Source organism: Trypanosoma brucei, chromosome 9, assembly GCF_000002445.2.
Source record: "Trypanosoma brucei brucei TREU927 chromosome 9, whole genome shotgun sequence".
Taxonomy (NCBI): domain Eukaryota; phylum Euglenozoa; class Kinetoplastea; order Trypanosomatida; family Trypanosomatidae; genus Trypanosoma; species Trypanosoma brucei.
Window position 1 is genome coordinate 2,203,591 of NC_007282.1, and position 20,017 is coordinate 2,223,607.

A 20,017-nucleotide genomic window follows, 5' to 3' on the forward strand; every position below is an offset into this window, starting at 1 on the left:
GTATCGCCATCCAATCAGTTGCACTTAACGCTTTGGTTACGTGATTACCCCATATGTTCCACGGTTAGAGGCAACAGAGGTAATCGAGGTACAGCCTCCATACTCATTAGTCGTGAAACGGTATTCTGGGTCATCTCGAGGCTTTCGGCACCACCACCTAGAGCTAGAAGGTCACACCATATCGGGTCATTTTCATCAATGACCACCACATCCTGTGGCTCTCTTGCACACAGCAACGCCGGAATCACCTCATGTCCCTCAACGCTTCCTTCAGCTGCGGGAAGCTCGCCAATGTAAGTGTCAACACTCTGCAAAAATACACCGGAAGCGAAGAACTGTGGCGTAACTCCCCCAAGATTAGAGGAGGAAATTGTGGTAGATCGTGTTAGGCCTCCACACGTTGACACTGCCGACGGCATCCCATCCCGACTGTACAGATTCCCAAACTCAGTTGAATTTCTCCACGTGCTGCTGTTTTGAGTTGAAGACACTCTGCCATCTGTACGCGACCTCCCGACAGTCACCGGTGCTTTCCCCCTCAACCTGCAGTCGTCCCGACATGAGCCTGTTAAGACGACGCGCCGAGAGCATGGGTCGGCCACCAGATTTGGGGACGATGGGTGATCGTTTGTGTCACTGGTACGACTCGACTGAGACAAGGGTTGCATTTCCAGTGGTATGGACTGTCCTCCCCTGAACATTGACAGTTATTTTTTAAAAAAATGATGAGGAAAGGGACAACGGGACTAGAAAGCCCTCGGTCTTATTTTAACTCGTTGCACCGCCGAATGCAATAGTGCTACAGAATACACTATCAGTTAACCCACAGATGATCCCCCAGCTACAACTGCTACAAGCAAAACAAAAAAGGAAAGGAAAAAAGTAATATTAAAGACACGGGACAGGTAGAAAGCAATTGTGATAAGCATCACTGATACATAGAGCACGTCATATATGATATAGCAAATGACTTTCTGCCAGCACGCTCGAACCGAGAGCAACACAAAGCGTAACCATGCACTGTCACCCGAAAGAGTCGCTTTAATTGTGGATAACAACCTTATCCTCTTTCCTTGCACATCTTTTCGATAACGGAGCGTGTTCCAAGCCGAGGAAGGCCATCTTCGTAGGGGGTTGTTTGTTGGGCTGGTAATGATGTTCGTCACAAAAATCGAATAGCTGTTTTCCCATCGCGACAGTGGGCAGCACCTCTAGAACACGATCTTCCTTGACAAGAGCCATCTTCCAGTCAACCACTGCAGCTTCACTTAAACCTAGCTTCATCGCTATACGCTGAAGGAGTGATGGTGCCATCTCGTCATGACCAATGTAGATACTGAAAGGATTGCCATGCGTGTCAACAGGGTTCGCACGATTACGTAGCAGTGTAAAGTGATGTACTTGGATAATGGACTGATTTTGGGGGGGAACACCATCTATGGGTTTAGGCAACTCCTCAATGCGATATTCCGCACTCTCCTCAAATGTGGAGCGATTAAATGTTTGTGCATGATCCTTATCAAAAACATTGTAAATCCTCCCACACCACACGTCCACCAACCGGAGGGTTCGCCACGCCTCCTGTGGGTCCAGGCTTGCGTAGTAGTTTAATTCAGATTGAGTCATCTCCCCAGTCTGGGGCTCCTTCTCCCTGTCACTCCTCACAGACTGAGAAACGGCTAGTGAGTTAACGGACTCGGTGGCCCTCACATCACTGATCTCTTTCACGCATTGGCCGAAAAGCGCTTTTGGTGTAATTTGCTCTTCACGTGGCATCAACACCCAGTATTCACCGATGGGTCTTACACAACTGCCAAACAGCTTGAACTGAAGCGAATGAGCCGCCTCAATTTCCGTTACCGTGTACTTACAGTACTCGTAGTAAAGAATTTTCGAGAGTGGTATAGAACGTTGAACAGGAGGGGAAAGCAACCTCGTGAGATTCGAGCGATCACTTCGGCGCCCCTTCATGAAATACGGCAATCGAGTTTCTGGATTATACATCGTAAAACGAACACGATCATAATTGTCTGATTGACCAATCAGTCGAGCAACATATCGCTGGAGCTGTTCATACGTCATGTCATCTGCCAACTGCGCATCAACAAGAGTAGGGTACGAGGGGGGTGAATTTAGCTTGATCTCCACGGGGATACGACGCCTGAGAAAATGCTGAAAACTAACAATATCGGAATAAAATATATTACGCGCATCGACCCCCGGTGTCTCCTCCTGCCAAATAAGTGTGTCACCGGACTGTAGGTACTGCTGAGAAGATAAAAATTTCCCCTGTTCATCTTCGATGAGTACGGTTAATTTATTCACGGATTTGTTAATGTCCCTGTCGTAGCCAGAACCACCAAGCGACAAGGGAAGAAAGGGAGCCACCGTCGGTGTCCTGACTTCTTCAACGCTCTTCAAACATACGCCAGTCAAGTGATGATCACGCGTTTTGGCCACGTCGTCTGCAATCCCCGCTATGGCGCTCCGTACAAAGGATTCCATCTTTTCGAAAACGTCTGAAAATTCAACCCTCTTCTTGCGGGATATCACTGTGCAACCAACAAAGTGAACCTTCAGCTGCATAGGAGTGTAAACTTTGTGGTGAATTAAGTCATGTTCCAGCTCTTCATCTCCATCTACCTCGATGCAATGCGCATTAGCTGCGTTAACAACGAGAACACAACATTCCTTATCCCCACCTAATACGTCAGACACGGCAAGTCTCCCTGAAACACGCCGATGCAAAGAAAAGCGATTGCGTACACCTTTCGATGCTACGTACCACAGAGTTTGCTCGGAACTGCGGACCCCCAGCTTATCATCAACAAATGAGTTAAACGCTGGAAGGGCCTCGGAACTCAGAAGCACCCTAAGGGTTCTTTGGGACGGAAATTGCGCCCCAGCAGGTCGTCGGCAGGAAAGAAACTCATTTTTAGCCACAATATCATGGGGTTCTATAAAGTGGATGCGACCGTACAAATGGTCCTCAGCCTTCTCCCTGAGTCTTTTTTCACGCTCTTCGCGCTCTCTCTCCAACTGCTGTGCAACGTGCAACGGAACATCCTTCAACTCGACAGGCCGCAACATCTGCTTTAACTGAGACGTTCGGATGTATACCAACATGTAAGCGTTGGCTATGCTCGGAACCTGAGAACCCCAGTAGTTTATTCTTGATCCTCCAAAGTTTGTTTCGAAAACATCCCGAAGTGACGCCTGACTCACAACACCATCATTGAACCTGTACCACGCATCTGAGCACCATATAAAGCAAAAATAGTGCCCAAACCCAGCATTGGAGCCCGAATGAACTAGCACGCTACAAAGGGTGTAGTGAACTTCATCCAACGAGGCGTGAGGCACGTACTTAGACAGGTCCAGTGTGTGGTAATAAACCCAACGACTCAGAACCTTCGTCTCACCTTTTTGCGGATCGTAATCGAATCGTGTCAAATGAAGAATTAGAATCGGTGGGGTAAGCTTCAGACGAACACCCTTTTCTGCACAGTGGTAAGTCTTTTGGCCGTCGTGTTCGAGGCAATATTTGTTCTTTCCATCAAGGACCTCCACTTGGAAAAATTTATCCAAACTAGCGTATATATCTGTCGTATTCTTCACAACCAACTGTATATCGTAAAAAAGTTGCTCCTTTGCCCCATAGTAACCCACTTCACCGACACGAACAAAACTTTCTAAGATTCCAACAAATAATCGACTAATGGCATTGCTTGCAATCTCTTCCACCGTAAAACCATTATCTGACTTTCGCACTCCTCCTAACTTGTTTTCCAACTTATCAAGCAGTTCACATGTCAATTCGTGAACGTCATGCTGGACAAAACTGTCGCTTGAACTCCATCCAAAAGACTCGGTAAGCTCAGTAGTATCAGCAGCCTCACTCCCCGTTTGGAGATGGCAGAACAACCTCTGTAATGCATACGGAATAGACTTCGTTGCCTTAATATTTACATCGTTTTTCTCCTCAGCTTCTTCTGCTGTAGGTATTTGATAAATTGCCAACCGAAACTCGGAAATGTGGAACAATGTCTGGAGGAGCGAATTCAAGTAACATGTCGCTCCCTGATTCAATAACCCATTATACTTCGTTCTCCGCCTTTTGTGCTCGTTTACTGCGTTACTCGATACTGTTTCGTCACTTATTATACCTTCGGCCTTCCCATCCACAAAAATGTCGCTGTTGACAACCGTTGGAGCAAGTAAAGAAGTTCTCCGGAGAGAAGGGCTCCACAGACGCGCACTCAGGCGGGTGTGAACTATCTGGAATCCCTCACATCCTGAGCCACTGCGCGACGTAACATGATGTATCGCCCGCATGAAAACGGGATTAAGTGAATGATGGATGCCACACTCAGCCAATAAGGCCACACGATTTCGACCTGTCATAGCCGCCAAGTCACTCCATGTTAAGTGGCATTTCTCCATCGATGCCTCCGATGGTAATAGCGACCTGTCATACATGGCGTCATTCCAAAAAATGTGCTTCACAATACCTAGAACCTGAAGCATGGTTTCCAAAATAGCTTTTTTTTAGAAGAGGGGGTGAGGGAAGAAAGCAATCTAACTTTTTAAAAATGAGGTATATGGAGGAGGAAAATGATACCTGTCCCCAGAGTACGAGCAGGAGACGTGAACACAATCTGAAACCAAGAAGCCTTTCATCTGAACCCCCAATTTCCGTATCATAAACAAAAATTTAAAAACAGACCAAATACGTGGATGGATACATCTTTATTTTCTTCTATTTTGCCTTACTAGTCTCTTGTTGGCACAACGCCGTTATGCCGCCTCTACATGATTCCCAAAATCGGAAGCAAAGCCAAAGAAACCAGAAGTTCGGCGAAATATACGATCATCTTCAAACATCTGAAAATCGTTGAATTACAATTAGGGTGAAATCCTTGTCCGGAGCGACCATGATTTCGTTCTTTTTGCTCCTTATGCGCAAGAAGCAAATGTCATTCGTTGGATCTAGATCTCTAACGCAATGACGTGCCTTTGCGGCTAAGGCCGTGATAAGATGCGCATACTGATTTTGTGTGGCAGTGTCCTCAATGGTACTCCTTATTGGCGTTCCTTCATTATTCACCACTATGATTCCCGTTACGTTCGGTCGCTGACTAATTCGCTGGAAGCTTTCCTCTATCTCAGACATCCTCAGACACCGAGAGAGTATGTACTCTGCCGAACACCAAGAACGGTGTGATGAAGTAGAGTTAGAGTATAAACAAAGCACCTATTTACTGTGGAGAAAAACTTTACCCTTCGCTGTTCCTCTACTTCAACTTCTATCGACTTCCTTTCGTGTTCACAAATTTCCACAAAACACAGCCAATGCTGGCAGATATGTGAAAAGGAATGAAAAAGGAAATGAGCGTTTCGTGTACGAGTAATGCGAAGGCGAAAGAAAAATTGCATATAAAGTGGTTTTGTGCGCAAAGAGTACAACTCTTGTTCAGCATCCGAAGGAAAATGGCTTAATTAACTATTTCTAGCTTTGCTGCTGATGTTATACACGCGATTGATTGTTCCAGAAATGAGCAAATGACTTCGATGAAACAACTGAAAACACTCATCCGGGGGATTCCACTAGAACGTTTTGATGGGGTCGCGCGCACACACAGAGGAAGTCGGTATCATATAAAATAAAAATATTTTGATTGTTTCACCACCAACAATGATCCTTGCCTCTATATTCATGAATTAGCTGGTCACATCCCCTTCATGGAGTTCGTTTTTATGACAGTCCACAACACCAACTTTCCAATCCTTTCGTTGTGTGACTTCGCATATGTAGCCCTATTGTTAGGGTGGGTGTGGGCACAGTGAACGAACGCCGTTGAGGGTGGCTGCAGCAAATCCAAAAAGAAAGTTTTTCTCTCCCCGTGTGCACTAAAAACACTGTTTCGGTCCCTGTTGAAGTTCCCCGATACAGTTACGCACGTGGCGTCATCCTCCCTCCTACTTGGTAGCACAAATTTGCTACCGTAACCGCCTTATTTATGAATACCCTAGCTTTTAAAAGGGGAGTCAATCGTAAAAACGGGTTCAACTAACGGTCCAAAAGGTAAGAATAAACTTTTTACTATGATCGATAACATCACAGAAGAATTCCTTCCCCACGACGAGTTCATTAACAATTTTATCTAGTAGCTCGTTTAAAAAAAAAAAAAAATCCCGCAGCCATCCTCCTTACACCACTGTCACAGACTAGCACCGGTTACGCAGTTAGACCACTTAAGAAAAAACAGCAGCAAAAACGTTTGCACAAGGATAACGGACTTTTAAAAAATAAAGGCAGACGAAAAGCATTGACTAGACAAACTCTGGCCTGACTCACCCGCACAAGATCTGCAAAAGAAAAGGGAGGGGAAACAAGACAGCAATGTTTTGGCCGAACAAACAATGCGATTAACAGGAATGAAAAAAGCTGGTGTTTCGCTGATGGCCTCACCTACATATCAATGCGGCCAGCACCAACCTCCGTGTCCGCTCAACATCCTTCAAAAATAGGTATTCCGCGAGCCAAGACAAACATATGTATATACGTACAACCACCGAAGATTGCACATTTCCTCTTCTACATATAGCCACCCTCAAGTTTTGTATACCAACACACTGAGCCACTCGATAACGGGGATGCCCCCCCCTCCAAATATCGCCCGAACTGTCAGACGAGACCATATTAGTCGTGCAAATACAATAATACCTCGCCCAGCGCATCTACATGCATAGACGAATGAAATATAGAAGCAAAGATAGAAACATTGTCAGTGGCCAGCGCACCTCGGCGCAAAAGAGTAAACAATAATAATAATACCCCTGTCTTCCTGAGGGAAAAGTTCAGGGGGATGTAAAAATATTGTTCACTTCTCACGGGTCATTCATATGGGGTTCGAAAAGAATGAAATGCGAACAAATACTAAGAATACAACAAAAAAAAATCGAATTCGCTCATAAGCATCTCCGTACATATATAATCACTCCATAGACAAAACACAAGGGTTTTATGCTAACTCTACGACATTTGGCAACGGAAAGTTCGAGAGTATGATTAAACGAACATGGGTAACCCCAAAATTGTTTAGAATATATACTCAATTTAAGAAAAAAAATGCAATAAGTTCAAAGCTGAACCATCCTGTGTATGACCCTTCAACAACAAAAAACATGCATAGTACATAACCCTCCACATGCACCATCACTCGATTGATTGCTCAAACCAAACTTTTAAAGAGTTGAGTTGCCTAGAAGAACCCTTGTTCCCTCAATGCCTGTCACAAACCAACACAAGCCAAAACGAAACACGCCTCGGAAAACTATTAACAGTAATCAAACGGTCATGGTAGATAATAATCTGGCAACGAAGTTTTGGTCTATCACAGTTAAGTAAGTTGAAAGCATTTCAAAGTTACGAACATATCTAGTACCAGAAGTAAAAAAAATAGCTAAAGGCTCAACTTAATTTCCAGCACGCCGCATACTAAACACCAATAGTCTAAACGTAAACAATTCTTACCAAATGAGCGACCGCCATAAGTTTGAGTTACAGGACGAAAAAGGAATCGCTCTGTCATGCTATTAAAAAAAAAAAAAGCATTGCTGCCCCAGAAAGAAGATAGAGTCTCCAAGACCTTCCCTTACTTCCCATGCTAACATGTCGCCTAAGCTTCTCCCGCAAGTTTGTAGGGAACACGTCAGAACCAGAAACTGCGAAGGAGAAATGCAGTTACCGTTAACTGGCGGCAGTGCACCAGAAAGAAAACCATATAACTGGGCGCATTTCCACATCATTTTCTCCTTTTTCTTTGTCTTACAACAAATGTGCAAAGGTGGTTTCACCTCGCCAAACAGAGTTGCAGACACACAGATCAAATATATGCATATTACAGTTTTCCCCCAAATTGCACTGCGGGGCACAAGCACCAAACGAGAGAAAATAGGGCGACTAGACAACATTTTAATCTCACCACTCATGCTCAATAAGTCCCGTAAACAGCAAAAAAGTACAGCCAAACGTTAGCATAACGACAAATGGACAAATAAACGACCCACCATAATTAAACGGACAAGCGACAACAACAAACTGGCTTCTCAAAAAAGCAAAGGGACGGCGGAGCAAAAAAATAGAGGAAACGAAACGTGACAGTGCGGGAAAAAAAGGAGAGTTTTTAATCCAAGAAGGGTCTTACCACCTGCGAAGTGAATTACCTTTAATAAGTCAACTACTAAGCCACTGAGATACCAACACATCAACAGCCCGTTATCCTGTAGCGAAACCATAAGCAGCTCGCAAGGGACCAGCACCACAAGCACTGCATACAATGCAAGGAGCTACAACTGCGGTAGCCCCCATACCCCAAAAAATAAAAAGAGAAGGAGGGAGTCGTCGGCACCCTAACCTTCGGCGCAAAACTGTGAGCAGCTGATACTTTTAAAAATATATATGTGCTTCGGATTTTTTTTTTCGATCCCTTAATCTATTTAAGAAGATTAAAGAGAAGGGCAAGGAATTGCAAACTAAATCTATAATCATCAATACCCATCTGACACAAACTTAGGTGGCAAGCAGCAGCGGAATATTTATTTCACAGTAGACTTGTGAAAGGGCAGTTCATGTGGTCCCCAAAAGCCTCGGGACACTGCCACTTACTTTTGTAAGTTAAACTCCTTCACCAACTTTGCGCAGTTTAACCGTGTGCCTCCGCGGGAGCCGACCGCCAGTTTGGTGACGGAGCGATTAAACGAGTAATTTGTGCTAATGTTGTGGGAATCAAATATCATAAACATCTCATCCATGGCCACGGAAAGACCGTAGGCTTTTGTGTTTCCTTTTGTTTCCGCGCCTTACAGGAATGTATTATCAACCCAAATGTCAATACTCAGGGGGAAAGGATTCCACGAATGCTACTGAGGAGAGTCGGATGACACGGGCCTGAGCCTGCATGATAAGAAAAGGGAACTTAAATCAACGACACCACACAACATTACTTTCACCTCACGGGAATAAAATAAGAAGACATGCCCCAGACCCACAACCCCTCAAAGAGCCATCTGTGACCAAATCAACTGCGGGTTCCCAATTGGGTGTAACCGTGCGTTTCTTCTTTTTAAACAGGCAAGAAAGCAATACCCACTTACTAAACCAAGTGCGGACAGTGGCAACAAAGCGGCCTCTGTAGCGGGGACAAGTTCTCTGTCCGAGGCAAAAGACGACGACGTAACGCCTCTAAGAAAAAACAAAAAAAAACAGACAGAAAAAGTCGACAACTCAGGATAGTAACCGCATAAGGGTCTTTTGAAACGTGTTCCAAAAGGAACAATTGCCTCGTAAGGTTCATCCGCTTTTGTTATTTCTCTTGAGTCCACGCAATTCACCAGCGACGCTCGTTGGAGGGTTTATCCTCTGCAATTGAGAAAAGGGATGACCCGAGCTCCTGTTGGTGCGGAGGAGGCATCCTTTAAGATACCGACCTTCCAAAGTAGACGATCATCGCCGATGGAAATAACCTGAGGGCTCCTTTCACTGGTCCCTTTTGGTCTCAGTCCGATCAGTCCCCAGAGATGTTGAAATCTACATTCCGCACTCGAATTTAAGCGAGAAATGATTCAATATATTTTTTTTTTAGAATTTTCTTCGTGCCTTCGTGAGAGTTTCCCCCCACTGGCGCGGCCATCAGCCATCACCGTAGAGCCCTGAAATGCTATCGTTCTGGCGACTGTGGCAGAGTCTCCCTTTTTCATTCATCCTAACACACCCTCTATAATTTTTGTTGTATTTCCGCATATGAACGGAATACAGCAGATGGGGCGAGAAGCCTCCCACCCTGGACTCTCCCAAAGATGCCAATTGGCAATCCTTTTTTTTCGGAGGTCCACATCACCGGACAGCAGCATCTTAGTGCGGATGATACTGCTGATGGCACGCTGGCACGTACCCAGGGACCGACAAATGAAAAACGGTGTCCCAGGAAGACGCTGCTGATCCCTGTGCTGTATGATGCCGTAGCCGGAGCACAGCAGTGTTCCCCATGAAAGGAACTCTGCTGGCTCTTGGCTTCCCCCGATGATACGGGGTACTGGACCCTGGCACCACGTTGAGGTGGCCGGCATCGCCAGGGGATTCAATATATCTCCAGCAGCGGGACGCGCACTTGCTGTAAAGGAATGGAAGCCTTGTCCTGCGTATTCAACAGGCGTGTGGCATGCGCCCTCCTTGTTATCGTATAACCGTGCGTCTTGAAGGGACAACGCCCTGGCGGCTCCCATGGCTCTTATCCTTCATCTAAGACATGGGTTACATCATAGAGACCATATTCTACATATTAGTCAACATGGCGGTGTATTTGTCCAAGTGGCTGACAGTGTTCCTCGGCAACTGGAACGGATAGATGTGCTTAATCAGTTGGGGAATAGTGTGAGGATTCATGCTGTGTTCTTCCACAACTTGTGGCTTCAGCATGCTGTAAAGGCCCCTCTCCTAACGGGGTGCGTCATCACCTCCCATGAAGCCAGAATGCGTTCGACTTTGGTTGTTGTGAGCGTTGTTACATGTTCCTTGAGCTTCAAAGTGGAAAGTAGTCACGTAATATCGAGAGCGTCCTAATCCCCGAATGCGAACTTAACGACCTGCTCGGTGTGAATTGGACTTGGCTGTCTTAGGTGTCACCAACCAATCGAGGAGCGCTACACTGTCCCTGTTCCATTGGAAATGCTTCCGTATCCGTGTCGGGATCTCTACCCGACGACTTGTCGTAATCCACACCACACGCACAAACCACACACTCCTTCCAATCCGAGCAAAAAGTAATAATCTGAGCCATTCCGACCTTTTGTTAAGGGACTCGCTTATTTGATCTCGCTTCTCGCCACAATCTTCCGTAGCCGCAAGATCATCACGTCTAACAGTCATTGATCCAACTTAGTCACCGCTACTTGCTGGCCGAGTTGCTTTGCATGTGCGTTAATTTCTGCCAACGCGGATGCGTAATACTTATTCATAATGACGCGATGCAAAGCCGACACGCCTTCTCACTCAATGTTTCTCGCTATATTCATCAGCGTAATTAAGGCCTGTTTATTCAGACTGCGAAACATTGAAGAAACGTAATTTTTGCCATGTGGTTTATCGCGCCAACACCATTCGCACTAAAACACCGCTGTCCGGCTATTGTGTTAGGAGGCTTCTCCCTCACAGCTGCTGTGTGCTGTGAGGTTGTGGCGTTAAAGCAAAGGAGATATATTGTGAAAATATTAAAGAAGGGTAACTCGGGGGCATTCAGCTGTAGCTGCATACTCATCGGTACATTGCGATGGTGGCCGATGGCTTTGTTGGTAAGGGGAAGATATCACGAAGTTACGAAGAAAATTCTAAAAAGGCAAAAAGGAGAAAAGGGGAAAATTTTTTGCCACTGCGCCACGGCCGACGCAATGATATTACATGAAAGCCCACACCATTATTGCAAATGGGCAGCTCGTGGAGGGAGTGAGGATTGGGATTATTCTAACAGCTTTGTGGTTGTGTGTGCCGTGCTTTTGGAAAATATTGCAACCAATGAAAGGGAAGGCGAGTGTCACCTTACTTTCCATGCTGCGACATCGACGCATCACGATTATATGCTAGTTGCCCTGCGAGGGAAGGTCGTGAAGGCGAAGGTTAGCTTCCGGTTTAAGGAAGTGTAGAGACTTCCTAATACTACTGTCAGAAACTACTGTTGCCGCGTGCTTCAGGCACTGGGTCAGTAATTCATAAATACAACAACGAGAATAAAATTAATCCCTTGTGGCTGCTAAGCGTGCAAGCAACTGAGAATAATAAACAGTATATTTTTGCCACACTTTATTGATTTCTATATATATACAAAACAACCTCATTACATTTATCATTTCTTTTGTGCCCAAAGGCTGCTGAATGAATGTTAGGATTACTGACCATAACACATTTTGGCATGCACCTCAATTACTTCCTTATAACACTTCCCCCCCCCCCGTTTGATTCATCGCTTAGCTCTATTATTAAAAAAGAAAAAGCATTTCCTCAACACTCAGCACCTCAAGGAATCGGAAATGGGAACTATAATGTCAGGAAACCAAGGAAGAAAGCGACAGCGCATCTCATCTCCTGAGCAGTCAGAAGCTTTAAAGGAACCATCAACTACTGAACAAAATAAACTCACCACCGTTACAATCACCGAAGAGACGCGTGACGCCAGTAATGATGAAACTGTGGTATCGTTACTGAATGAGCATGAGAAATTGACTAAACAAACGACACGGCTGGAAAGCAGTGTGAAGGCACTTAAGTGTTTCATGAGTAATCTCACAGCTATGAGTGGCGAAAGGCGAGGTGGTGTGTGTGATGACACCGAATGCATACGCGCGGTAACGTTATATAATGCTGCTGATAATGCCTTCAGTGACGAAGGACTACATGAAGGTGCTCTTTCCTCACTCTGTGGCCGCATTCAAGCTAAGAAATTAACCATTGCGCTATCAAAGGGTTGGAAATTTAACTCACAACGAGTCAGTAAGCTAAAGCAGTTAGAAGAGTTACGCATTGAATATCCGCGTGGCAAACCTGTGAATATGATATCTTTGAAGAGACTGCACATGTTGAAAAGGCTTTATCTTAAGAGCAACAATGTTGACAACAATGGCGCTCGTCACTTATTCAATATTGGAACATTGGAGGAGTTGGTTATTGCTGACACCATGCAACTGACAAATATCAGAGGAATCTCTCGCTTGACTAACCTGATGTGTCTTGAGTTAAATTCCACAGATATTGATGACAACTGTGTGGAGGAAATAAGTGCATGTGCTAAACTGTCCAAACTGAGTGTATCCGAATGCAACAATATCACGGATGCAACCCCAATTTCACAACTTGCAGCGCTTGAAGAGTTGAATCTAAACAGCTGTTACCACATAACGAAGGGAATAGGAACACTGGCCAGGTTGTTACGATTGCGTATGCTGGACTTGAGTAGTGTTCCTGTGGAAGATAATTGTCTGAAGGATTTGTGTGACTGTGGGTCTCTTGAAAAGCTGAACCTTTCTTATTGTATTCAGCTGACAGATATCAATCCACTCTCCAATGCCGCTGCTGTTGAGGAATTGAACCTTAACGGTTGTCGCCGAATAACGCGGGGGATGGGCGTTGTGTGGGTATTACCAAAGCTACGCGTATTGCACATGAAGGACATGCACCTGAGCGAGCCATCTCTCGATTCAGTTGGGACTGGTGGATTACTTGTAAAGGTCAGTCTTGATAACTGCGCAGGCTTTGGTGATATGACACTCTTATCCAGCATTGTTACACTCGAGGAGCTGAATATTCAAAAATGTGCTGACATCATTAGTGGTGTGGGTTGCCTTGGTACACTGCCATACCTGCGTGTACTTAACATAAAGGAGGCACACATCTCGTCCCTTGACTTTACTGGTATTTGTGCCTCAAAATCCCTTTTACAGCTCAATATGGAGAGTATCACGGGACTGAGTAATGTGGAAGCACTCGCCAACATTTTGACTCTGGAAAAACTAAGCCTTCACGGCTGCACGGGTATTGACGCAGGAATTGGATGTCTCGGAAACCCGCCACAGCTTAAAATGTTGGACCTGTCTGGCACAAATACCGACAATGAGTCTCTCAGAAGTTTATGCCTATCGCAGACAATGGTGTCCCTCAACCTTTCCCATTGTTGGAAAATGACAAATGTGTCCCATATTTCAAGCCTCGAAGCATTGAATGAACTGAATCTGAGCAACTGTTTTGGAATAAATGCAGGATGGGAAGCACTTGAAAAACTTCAGCAGCTACATGTGGCAATCCTCTCGAATACACATATTGCTGACGGAGACATATCCCATTTCAGCAAGTACCAAAACCTTGTTACGCTTGATCTTTCTTTCTGCGATAAGTTACTTGATGTTACAGCTCTCTCTAACATCACTACGCTTGAGGAGTTGAATCTTGATAGTTGTTCAAACATCAGAAAAGGGCTGAGCGTTCTTGGAGAGTTGCCACGGCTTTGTGTGTTGAACATAACGGGTGTGCACTTGAAAGATTCAGTTATTGGTTCACTAGGGAATGGTAAATCACTTGTAAGGCTCAGTCTTGAGAATTGCAAAGGGTTTGGTGATGTCAAGACCCTCTTGAACCTTGTTACACTTGAGGAACTGAATCTCCACTACTGTGACAAAGTAACCTCTGGAATGGGAACACTGGGCAGCCTACCGCAGCTTCGTGTACTGGATTTGGGACGGACACAAGCTGATAATAATTCCCTTGAGAATATCTGCACAAGCTCAATCCCACTTGTATCATTAAATCTTTCGCATTGCAAGAAAATAACATCTATTTCTGCAATAGCCTCCCTTACGGCATTGGAGGAACTCAACATTGACAACTGCTGTAATGTAACATCCGGTTGGAATGTATTTGGTACACTTCACCAACTGCGTGTCCGTACTGTCAAATACACGCATTAATGATGAAAACATACGGCATGTTAGCGAGTGCAAGTCTTTGAATACACTCAACCTTGCGTTTTGCAAAGATATAACGAATATCACAGCACTTTCTAAAATTACTATGCTGGAGGAGTTGAACCTTGATTGTTGCCCTAACATCATAAAAAGTATTGAAACTCTTGGAACGCTTCCCAAGGCACGTATCCTAAGCATGAGGGAATGTCAAATTGGAGACAGTGATGCACAACAATGTTCCATCCTTGGGAATAGTAAGTCACTTGTGAAACTGAATCTTGAGAGGTCAAGGGGGCGCATATCTGTGAAAGTTCTGTCTAACGTTGCAACGTTGGAGGAATTGGTACTTGATCATTTACAGGAAGTATGTTGCATACCGTCATTTTCCTGTCTACCGCATCTTCGAGTACTGAATCTGAAATATACGGATATCAATGGTGATGTAACTAAAAATATTTCCGATTCGAAATCGCTGCAGTCACTCAACTTATCACATTGCAAATGGGTAACTGATATATCAGTATTATCTTCCTTATCGACACTGGAAGAACTGAATATTAGCGAGTGTGAGCAAATACGAAAAGGCTGGGAGTCGCTCGGAAAGCTGCCTCTACTACGTGTGGCAATTCTATCTGATACTAAAATCACCGCTAAAGATATAGTTTGCCTTAGCAGTTGCAAAACACTTGTGAAACTAAAGTTTTTCCGGTGTGAGGAGTTGTCAGATGTTACGGTGGTGTATAAAATTCAATCACTGGAGGAGCTGATAGTTAAGAACTGCTCAGACGGCCTCAAGGGACTGAATGCTCCTGGTACACTCCCACGGTTGCGTTTTTTTGCTTCTGCGAAATGTGAGAGGTAGTGATATATCTGTTGAATCTATCGGGACGAGCAAATCTCTCGTGAGGCTTACTATTGAAGTGGGCGAGGACTTAACAGACACAACACCCCTCTCAGATATCACATCCCTTGAGGAATTATCATTGCGGGAATGCGGTGATAACCTGGGAGGAGTCGGGACACTTGAGAAACTGCCACGGCTTAAATCGCTGGATCTGGGTTTATCTGATATTAGCAATAGCACACTTAATGATATTTGTCTGTCTCGATCCATTACGTCACTCAACCTATCCAACAATTATGAACTAACAGACATATCTCATATATCAAACCTTACGGCACTGGAGGAATTGAATCTGAGAGGATGTTACCACATAACTTCAGGCTGGGAAGCACTTAGCGAATTACCACGACTTCGTGTGCTCAACTTGGTATCCGTCAGAGTTACGACGCGTTACGATGGATATTATATCAGCAGATGCAAATCCCTCGTCACACTCAACCTTGAATCGTGTGATATGACCGATGCTTCATGTCTTGCTAATATCAAGACACTGGAGGAGTTGCATATAGGGAAATGCGAGATGTAACGCAGGGGTTTAGTGCACTTTTCACTCTTCCGAGGTTACGCATTCTTGACCTGATTATGTCGCGCATTACAGATGAAGATCTCATGGAAATGCAGCTATCCCATACCATTGAGGAGCTCAATCTCTCTTATTGTGAAAATCTTAATGATATTACACCACTTGGGAGAATAAAATCTATTAAAAACTTACATTTCCTTTTGAGCTATGATGCCAGAAGGCTCAGAGAAGAAGGATTCAGAAGTCTTTTGGAATTGCCATGTCTTTCTTGGGTGGGGGTCAAAAATGCTTATGTCAGTTCCGATATCCTGCGTGAACTGAGAAAAAGGAGGTTACATATCCATTAATATGTGGTCCATTATTTCGTGTTGTATTATTGTAACAACTTATTGCTGAGAATACGTTATTAAATTAAACATCCAGTTCGAGTGGTTCGCTCACTGTAGGCACTATTACTCAAACAGATACCAGTAACAATTCATATGGATGATATTGTATGTTACACTATCTTAATTACGAGAAATACGAGGATCTCATTACAGTTATTTGAGTGCTTCGTATTTTTGCAAGTTATATCCATCATATATTGTGTAAAGAACAGTTAGGAAGGTGTGCGTGTGCGTGCGACAAGCTTTTTATTCAATGGCACTTTGTATTATGGCTATCGGTGTAGTGATGATTATATTACGCTCATTCATTATTACAACCATGCTAAATGAATATCTCATTTCTTGTATGTCCTTCTGTCTTTACAGCCGCATACTCTCACCCAAATATCGAACGAAATATTACTGTTATTATTATTAATATTATTGTTATATGAGACACAGCATTCATTGTTAATTTTCACCCATAGCCACACCTGAAAAGTAAAAGCACTCAACATTCTACAGTACTGTTTGCCTGTCAATGATATGAGGAGGTGAAGTTTATATACCATTAAAGTATAGTGAATATATTTCATTACTGTTATTATTATTTGTTTTACTGAAAGAAATGACAGAGTGACTTTAAATTATATCAGAGCAGCATCTTGACCACCAATTTGCTACACAGGAAAGGATAATACAACACATTACGTGTCTCGTGATTCTTTTTTACACTTGCCACTGGTATATCTATATTCTCAAACAGTGCAATTGAATCCCCTTGTTTCAATTAAAATATTTTAACTTTTTGTATTTATTTTTGTAATTACATAATTTATTTTATTGCATTTTCTTTTAGAATCATTTGAACCAATTATTTTTGAAGAAGTGATACATTCTGAAGCCCCCTTCGCAACGAAGGGGAATGATGAAACAAAAATCGGAAACTCTGGCTTCTCACACACATTATATTCTGGTAAACTCACACTCCGTTTTTATCTTATATTGTTTTTTTTATCCTTCATATACAATGTGACAAACTTAAAAATTTAAAGGAAGTTTGCTTGTGTCCTCACTCACATCTTGTTGATATGTGCAACATGACAATCAAAATATTTCAACATATTAAATTATTCTTAGCGTTTCCGTTATATTTAATTGCCCGCCTTTTCGCTGTCAGTGCAAATAAGGTAGATTTTGACGTTTCGCTTCTAGTTAGGAGTTAGTTTGTATCATGTTAATGTTATGAAGCGAAGTGGGACAGTTACCATGTTGGAAGGAAGAATGGGTAGATTCCAACTGTAACGGCGGAGGGTTGCACGCAAAAGCTTCCGTGAGTTCAGTGGAATTTTATTGTTTCTTTTTTGGGAGCGGCGAGTGTCGGTTTTATTCGCATAAGCTCCAGAAAATGGAAGCAGCTAACAATTCGAAGGAAACCATAGTCACAACGTCCCGTGTGTTGCATGCTACGATCAGGATGGGAAACAAGTGAAATGGGACATTTGCACCTTCACAAACGAAAAGATGTGCCAATAGCTTGCTATTATATACAGTGCTGAAGGCTTTTGCAGAAACTGACCTGGTGCTGGCACAATAACATAGACACGCAGCGTAATGTGCTGGGCCTCTTTGTGTTATGTGCGTTATTCCTGCTTGTGTATTATCAACCTCAATAGTATGCGTGGTGGTGGTTAATAGGTTGATAACGTGATAAACTTAGATTGTGGTTCATGAGGCCATCAGAGGCACATATTGGTATGGGAAGTATTCGATTCTCATTCGAACGCATTTAGATCACTCTCCTCAACACTAATGTATATGATTCCTGTTCTCTTTTTCTTCCCTTTTATATTTTGTACAGAAACAACCGTATGTATATTAATATAAGGTATCCTATGACTTACCTTCCTGTACAGTGTGAAGTTAAAAGGGGTGGGAAATTGATATGCCAACTTTTGTTGTGACTATCATATCCATCCTTTGTATCGTTAAGGGAAGGGTATTGTTGGTAAATGCGAGTCCTCAATTGTATGGAAGTAAATTTACTGACCATAAGGAAGGTACTGGAAGTACCCCTAACCCTAACCCTAACCCCCCCACAGAGGCGGTGACAGTTGGGTTGGGTGGGCGTTTTAAAAACTCACTCTTTGCGACGCTTCTCTTAAGCGTGATATGGAAACAAGAATTATGATGGTTATTTCATCTCACCTGACAATGAGTAAAGGTTTGGCCATTCCTTTCGTAGGCCCCCGGAAAAAAAAAATGTTCATCTATACATGTTACGGGTGTGGGAAACTGCAACAGTGCGAGATAGCTTCACTTGTAACAGTGCGTCACTTTATTCCCTATGTGCAATCCGAAACTAGGGAATCTCCTCGTTCCCATTAAACTTAGACTCACAACCCCTCTGAAGTAAGGAGAGAACATACCGAGAAAAGAAAAGACATTTGGAATAAAATGGAAATTGGCAATGGAATCACATGAACGACAAAGCACAAGGGAAATATTAGTGAAGTCCTCATGTCCGCGGAGGGGAATATGTGATCGAATGCAGCTGCGTGAATAAAGTAAGGGAGAAAAAATGTGCAAAGCGAAAAGAAATAGAGGATGGTAAATGTGAAACGAAAGCAATGGTGAAGAACTAAGAACCGAAGTAGTGAAAGATGCGTAAAGCAATAAATTGATATCAAAATATTTGTGTAGGGTGCTCTTTGAAGTTGATGGTGTTCTCTTACACAGCATCTTGGATTGTTTTTACGTAACCGAATGAACATACAAACCTACTAACACACTTTGGAAAATGATGAAACTGGGGGTTGAGTTGTGAGGGAGTGGCACTCCATAACCTGTAAGACAATAGGAAGAAGGGGCATTATTTGGGGAACACGCACCGACACAAAAGTGCTGTGAAGACGCGAGGCAGTACTTACAGTAACTCTGAACAACCATTTGCCTATTTAACTTAAATATTACAATTTGGGTCTGACTCAAGAATAAATGAGGCTAAATAGTGAATGTGCACGTTTCCATTGAGAAGGGTGTATTCATGAAACCACATATTAATATGGTGAAGACGTGGTTGCGGACGCTACTGAGCAGACGACGCGATGAAAAGCGCAATGGGAAAGGTTGCTTATGTAATTTCCCTATTATACAACGCATACATCTCATTAGTTGTGACATTGTATTGATCATGGTTTTCAGATATTGTCGTGAATACCACCAAGCCTTGTTTATTTTTTCACTGTATCTTTTTCTGTTACAGATTTTTGAATCATAGCGGTATCTTGTGAAACACCGAAGAACATCAAAAATAATTTTATTGGTTGATGTTCGTAGAATTCAGAGCAGAGCTGCTAGAGAACAGTAGGAAACATATAAAAGATGGGTGTATCTGTTTCTACTTTCAACTCTGATTGCAGCCCTACTCTGTAAAACCGAACGTACACCAAACAATATCTTTCATTTCACCTGCCCCTGCTTCAGCCAGCATGCGTTTAAAATGACACATGTCCAATACTGCGTTGGGAAGAGTTAGGGAACTATCAGGCGTATATTTTTGTGCTGAAAGAGGAAATAAAACAGACTGATTGAAGCGATGTGTGGTACAGGACTAGTTATTACGCCATGCTTCAGAGTAATCGACCTTTCCTTTTTTATTTTCTCACTGGTGACACAAATAAATACAAATCACCAATCAAACTATTCATCTTA

General features: G+C 43.4%; 7 protein-coding genes and 1 pseudogene across 7 annotated transcripts, besides 3 other annotated features; 2 read left to right on the forward strand and 6 right to left on the reverse strand.

Annotated features, from left to right (window-relative positions):
• Positions 1–44: 44 nt before the first annotated feature.
• Tb09.211.4900 (hypothetical protein) lies at positions 45–701 on the reverse strand (the record flags this gene model as incomplete). Its single annotated transcript, XM_822537.1, has 1 exon — positions 45–701. The coding sequence occupies one exon, from the start codon at positions 699–701 to the stop codon at positions 45–47; it is 657 nt and encodes a 218-aa protein (XP_827630.1).
• A 340-nt stretch (positions 702–1,041) lies between these two features.
• On the reverse strand, positions 1,042–4,527 carry Tb09.211.4910 (ubiquitin carboxyl-terminal hydrolase, putative; the record flags this gene model as incomplete). The annotated part of the gene is made up of 1 exon (XM_822538.1): positions 1,042–4,527. The coding sequence occupies one exon, from the start codon at positions 4,525–4,527 to the stop codon at positions 1,042–1,044; it is 3,486 nt and encodes a 1,161-aa protein (XP_827631.1).
• Positions 4,528–4,876: 349 nt separating this feature from the next.
• Positions 4,877–5,173, reverse strand: Tb09.211.4920 (dynein-associated protein, putative; the record flags this gene model as incomplete). Its single annotated transcript, XM_822539.1, has 1 exon — positions 4,877–5,173. The coding sequence occupies one exon, from the start codon at positions 5,171–5,173 to the stop codon at positions 4,877–4,879; it is 297 nt and encodes a 98-aa protein (XP_827632.1).
• A 2,426-nt stretch (positions 5,174–7,599) lies between these two features.
• On the reverse strand, positions 7,600–7,995 carry Tb09.211.4930 (hypothetical protein; the record flags this gene model as incomplete). The annotated part of the gene is made up of 1 exon (XM_822540.1): positions 7,600–7,995. The coding sequence occupies one exon, from the start codon at positions 7,993–7,995 to the stop codon at positions 7,600–7,602; it is 396 nt and encodes a 131-aa protein (XP_827633.1).
• A 1,767-nt stretch (positions 7,996–9,762) lies between these two features.
• On the reverse strand, positions 9,763–10,287 carry Tb09.211.4940 (hypothetical protein, unlikely; the record flags this gene model as incomplete). The annotated part of the gene is made up of 1 exon (XM_822541.1): positions 9,763–10,287. One exon carries the CDS (start codon positions 10,285–10,287, stop codon positions 9,763–9,765), a length of 525 nt encoding a protein of 174 aa, XP_827634.1.
• An 849-nt stretch (positions 10,288–11,136) lies between these two features.
• On the forward strand, positions 11,137–11,700 carry Tb09.211.4950 (hypothetical protein; the record flags this gene model as incomplete). Its single annotated transcript, XM_822542.1, has 1 exon — positions 11,137–11,700. One exon carries the CDS (start codon positions 11,137–11,139, stop codon positions 11,698–11,700), a length of 564 nt encoding a protein of 187 aa, XP_827635.1.
• Positions 11,701–11,929: 229 nt separating this feature from the next.
• Positions 11,930–16,282, forward strand: Tb09.211.4960 (annotated as a pseudogene).
• A 439-nt stretch (positions 16,283–16,721) lies between these two features.
• Positions 16,722–16,754: a microsatellite.
• Positions 16,755–17,091: 337 nt separating this feature from the next.
• Positions 17,092–17,148: a sequence feature (AT_rich).
• Positions 17,149–18,376: 1,228 nt separating this feature from the next.
• Positions 18,377–18,397: a microsatellite.
• A 222-nt stretch (positions 18,398–18,619) lies between these two features.
• On the reverse strand, positions 18,620–19,045 carry Tb09.211.4970 (hypothetical protein, unlikely; the record flags this gene model as incomplete). The annotated part of the gene is made up of 1 exon (XM_822543.1): positions 18,620–19,045. One exon carries the CDS (start codon positions 19,043–19,045, stop codon positions 18,620–18,622), a length of 426 nt encoding a protein of 141 aa, XP_827636.1.
• Between the last annotated feature and the right edge of the window lie 972 nt (positions 19,046–20,017).